This window comes from Micropterus dolomieu, linkage group LG02 (genome assembly GCF_021292245.1).
Source record: "Micropterus dolomieu isolate WLL.071019.BEF.003 ecotype Adirondacks linkage group LG02, ASM2129224v1, whole genome shotgun sequence".
NCBI classification, from domain to species: domain Eukaryota; kingdom Metazoa; phylum Chordata; class Actinopteri; order Centrarchiformes; family Centrarchidae; genus Micropterus; species Micropterus dolomieu.
The window spans coordinates 29,612,330-29,617,449 of record NC_060151.1 but is presented as its reverse complement, the minus strand read 5'-3'; the positions used below and the strand labels follow the sequence as shown (position 1 = coordinate 29,617,449).

Below are 5,120 nucleotides of genomic sequence, written 5' to 3'. Positions count from 1 at the left end.
CTCCTGTTTTAGCTTCTCTGCATTGGCTTCCAGTAAAATCCAGAATAGAATTTAAAATCATTCTTCTTACCTACAAAGCTCTTAATGGTCAGGCACCATCTTATCTTAAAGAGCTCATAGTACCTTACTACCCCACCAGAGCACTGCGCTCCCAGAATGCAGGGTTACTTGTGGTTCCTAGAGTCTCCAAAAGTAGACTAGGAGCCAGAGCGTTCAGCTATCAAGCTCCTCTCCTGTGGAACCAGGTTCCAGTTTGGGTTCAGGAGGCAGACACCATCTCCACATTTACGCGTAGGCTTAAGACTTTCCTCTTTGATAAAGCTTATAGTTAGGGCTGGCTCAGGTGAGTCCTGAACCATCCCTTAGTTATGCTGCTATAGGCCTAGACTGCCGGGGGATTTCCCATGATGCACTGAGCTCCTCTCTCCTCTACTTTCTCTCCCTCTGTATGCAACCTCATCCCATTATTGCATGTTACTAACACAACTTCTCCCCTTTCCGGTAGTCTTGTGCTTTCTCGTCCCTCTCCTCTCTCCTCCTATCACTTCCTGCAGGTTTTCTGGCTCTGGAGCTGTGGAGTCTGGATCTGTGGTTGCGGGTCACCTGCCGACCCAGTGTTCCTGCTCGACACCCTCTGCTGCAACGACTGCTGTTACTAGTCCTATTGTTATTATTGTTATTATAATCATTAACATTACGATTGTTATCATTAACACTACTATAAATATCTGTACCATTTTTCATTTAGTCTATAGCAACATCACCTTTACTGTCTGTACCTCTGTGTGTGTATGTTGTGTAGGCTGCCTCCCTCCCCTCTCTCTCTCTCTCTCTCTCTCTCCCTCTTGTTGTCTCTCTCTCTCTCTCTCTCTCTCTCTCTCTCTCTCTCTCTCTCTTGTCGTCTCTCTCTCTCTCTCTCTCTCTTTCTCCTTCACCCCCAACCGGTCGAGGCAGATGGCCGCCCACCCTGAGCCATGGTTCTGCTCGACGTTTCGAGCCTCTTAAAAGGAAGTTTTTCCTTGCCTCTGTCGCCTAGTGCTTGCTCTTGGTGGGAACTGTTGGTCTTCTGTAAATAACATCATAGAGTACGGTCTAGACCTGCTCTTTTATGAAAAGCGCTGTGAGATATTAGTTCATTTACTAGTACACATTTAGAAGAGTAAGATGTGATGTTTAAGAGTCCACAATGAACTCTAAAGTTTGCTCTTGTGGTTTTAATTTTCATGAGGTTTTTATGCACAGCTCCTCTTCTGTTTATCTTTGATTTAAATAATTTCGATGGTCTGGGGGCAGACACCGTCACTCTAGGGTTTTTTGTGTGGGTGCTACACATTGGTGGTGCTTGAGGTGAGTCTCCCCCACTTAACTGTGAAGTGCTTTGAGTATCTATGATAAAGCGCTATGTAAATGTAATTCATTATTATTATTATTATTATTATTATTATTATTATTATTATCAGTTTGAGTCAAGCATTGAGGCAGTATAATGTATAGCTCTGGCGTGAAGTCCAGAAAGCGGGTTTATTAAAATCTGAGTTTGTTTATCCTAACATGACATAACACCTGTGACTCTACAGGGTGTTTTTTAGTCATTTACCATCAGTGCTTTAGATGATGAAATGCGGGGGGGGGTTATGTCACAGGCGGCCTACTCATAATACTTACATTGTGAACATATTTAAATGTTATTACTGTCAAAATGGCAGATCCAGTTTGTGACAAGTCATGGAAAAAACAGCACAGTAACTATGTGAACTATGTGAGAAGGTGATTTAAAAGCACAATTCAAAACTGCAGCTGACGTCTAATTGTTAGGCTGTAATCAGCTCGAGCATCCACTGCGATCAGCAGTCAACTGCTGCATTTTATGTTGTCATATAGTAATAATAGTGCCCATTATGTGGTCTGTACATGTCAGTCCTGTGATGACATTTCTTACAGAGACAGATGAAGAAACTTCCCTTGAAGCTGAGGGCTGGAATTATCTCCTGTTTAAAGGCAAAAGGCGCAACACCAAAAATTCAGTAGACTTCTGTGTAGGCTACTGCATAATAGCTAACATTGCTGGGGCCACTGTACCGAAATCTTAGCTACCGAAACCTTGACTTTTAGCCCCAGTGCTTAAAACAACATGTAACATAAAAACATGGCCTAAACTACATACCAGTATACTAAGATTACTCTGTTGCATTTGCACTACTTGGTCATAACTTGTGTGTCTGTATCTCTTATGTTAGTGAACCAAGAAGTGCGGACAAAAGACCAAGAGGAAGAGCCTGTTGTTAGTGTGTTCTCCAATCAAACGCAGTGCTTTGCCCTCTGCCCCTTGTTAATTTATAAACCCTGGTACGGCTCTGCTTTGTGTACAGCTCAATCACAAAGAAAGAAATCAAAAGTATGCCATCAGTTACATTGGGCTACGTTACTTTTAGTTTTGGTAATTTAAGTATATTTAATACCTACTTCTGTACTTTAACTTAGAGGTTCAGTAGAATTTTGAAAACAAAGCTTTGATTTCTAATGGAACATTTTTTTATATTGTAGTATTGGTACTTAAGAAAGGGATCTTAGAGATTACAATGAATGCCGTGTACCATGACATTTGGCTTTTATGGTGTTGACAGTGTTTACTGGCTCATCTTGTTCTAAGTCAAGTTCAGTTGTTGCCAGGAAGCCTGAGGCTGTTTAACTAGTTCCTTCCTGAGCAGGCAACAGGACTCGGTCCGGCTGTCAGTGCAGATGGATGGAGATTAAAGGTGAATCAGTAACATTCAGCCGCTCTGTGTCACTTACAAGAACAGTGGTGTATGTTTCCCTGATACTTCTTACTTCCTTCAACTTCACGATGAATCTATGGAAGAAGCTGTGTCACTATTTGAAATGTGTGCAGGGTTCTTCCCAGCAGGATATAAAGCACTTTAATTTAGCTCCACCTCTTCCATCTACAACATTTAAATGCTGCTTACAGATTAACACATCAATCATAACAACTCAAAAATATAATGTATATTATAATAGAGAAGGGATAATTCTGAATAATGAGTACTTTTACTAAGTACTACTAAGTGAAGTACTAATCATATATAATAGTACACTGCTATTACTAATTCTGCATTTTAATGAAAAGAGGTTGGATCTACTTCCACAGCTGTGTAAAACACAGAGTTTCAGTTGAGTTTTAGTCAAAATAAGTCTAAATAGTATCTCTAAAACAGTACACATGAGTTGTGATAGAAAAGCAAAAATACATGTGTCACACCTGTAAGGTGAGAGGAGCTTGGACGGCATTCACAGAGAATCAAATTCATTCACTTCAACCAAACTATGCAGAGATGTAGAATGTTGCCAGGTGAGATTCATGAATCTCGGTCTGTTGAAGCCTGCCAGCCTTGTTTCTGTTTTCTAGAAGGGTAGTCTGAGACTTGGATACTTTAAAGTAGCTCATTGTCAAATGAACTTCCCCGTCTTTGGCTCTGTATTTCAACAAACTGGAAAAACATGTCAAGATTAACTGATGTTTAAATCAATCAACACGAGCACTGAAGCACTAATTTAATAGTTTGAACTCTTGTAGTGGTTTAAAACGTAGTGGAAGAGGTGTGTAGATTATTCAGGCTATTGAAGTAAAAGTACTAATACGGCAATTTACTCTATTTTAAGTAAGGCAGGGCAAGTTTATTTGTGTAGCACATTTCACCAACAAGGCAATTGAAAGTTATTTACATAAAACATAAAAGCAACAAAGGGAAATTGAAAAAATAAAACACATTATAAAAACAGGATAAAAAACAGGGTTAAATATGATAGTAAAAGTTACAGTGCAGTGTACAATCAGGGGAACTGAAAATCTAAAAACAAAGAAAATGAAGACCAGACGTTACAGTGCAGTGAAAGGTACCAATCTATGGCTTTAATTTAATTGAATTAAAAGCAGTGGTTGAAAGAAAAGTCTTCAGTCTTAATTTCAAAGAACAGAGAGTTTCAGCAGACCTGCAGTTATCTGGGAGTTTGTTCCAGATATATGGAGCATAATAACTGAACGCTGCTTCTCCTTGTTTAGTTTTGACTCTGGGGACAGAAAGCAGACCTGATCCCAGACGACCTGAGAGGTCTGGATGGTTCGTAACGAAGCAGAAGATCAGAAATGTATTTTGGCCCTAAACCATTCAGTGCTTTATACATTCATTTTACAGTTTGCTAGTTTAACTACTTTATATACAGTTAGCTAGTGGTTCCCAACCTAGGCCCCTCCAAAGAATCACCAGATAAATCTGAGGGGTCGTGAGATGATTACTGGGAGAGGAAAGAAGAAAAACAAAGTGCTGATAAACAAATCTGTTTACAGTTTTTGGACTTTTCTTGATAGTGGATAATTTGACCTCTTTGGGCCTCAAAAGTTAGTATTTTCTACAGGTGCATGCAGTACATATGGAGTACAACTATAAGTGTCATGAAATGGAAATACTAAAGTAACATACCCCAATATTGTACTACGCAGTACTATATAGTAGTAGTGTCGTGTTAAATGTGGGCTGCTTAGCTTAGAGATGCTGAAATGTTGCATATGAAATGCTGCGAAACAGGTGATATGTATGTAAGAGAGAGAGAGAGAGGGAGAGAGAGGGGGAGAGGGAGGGGAGAAGAAGGTTATTTATGCCGGTGCAGATCTGATCATATGTACATACAGCGATGGCTTTCTACAAAGTGATCTGTGCGGTGACTCTGCTGACTCTCCTGACACAAGGTAAGAACCCTCCTCTCTGCACACACCTGAGTTAATCATGTTTAAGATCCAATGATCGCTGTATGAGGAGGAAGTAGAATCGTTTAATTAAGTAAAAGTAGTTGTTAAGAGGAAAAAGTATCACAAATCTGTAACAATAAAACATAGTAAACCGAAGTGCTCGGTGGATCCTGTCCCACTGAATCAAATCATCATAATTAGGAGAGTCTCTAAAAGTCATTGTGCCACTCATTAAGTTTTGGGGAGGAAAGGATTTTTAGACGGCAAAAACAACCAGCTAGATTTACGTAATGTTTAAAAAGAAATATGTATAAATGCATAAAAGTAAAAAAACTTTAAGTTGTGAAGAAGTGTTCTTCTTCCCCTTTTGTGCCTT

The 5,120-nt window shown here is 39.6% G+C and overlaps 1 protein-coding gene across 1 annotated transcript in view; it reads left to right on the top strand.

Annotated features, from left to right (window-relative positions):
• Positions 1–4,689: 4,689 nt before the first annotated feature.
• LOC123967419 (prostasin-like) overlaps positions 4,690–5,120 on the top strand; it is a 12,631-nt gene continuing 12,200 nt past the window's right edge. Inside the window, exon 1 of the mRNA XM_046043516.1 lies at positions 4,690–4,744. Coding sequence (XP_045899472.1) covers positions 4,690–4,744 — 55 coding nt within the window. The remainder of the gene's footprint in view (positions 4,745–5,120) is intronic.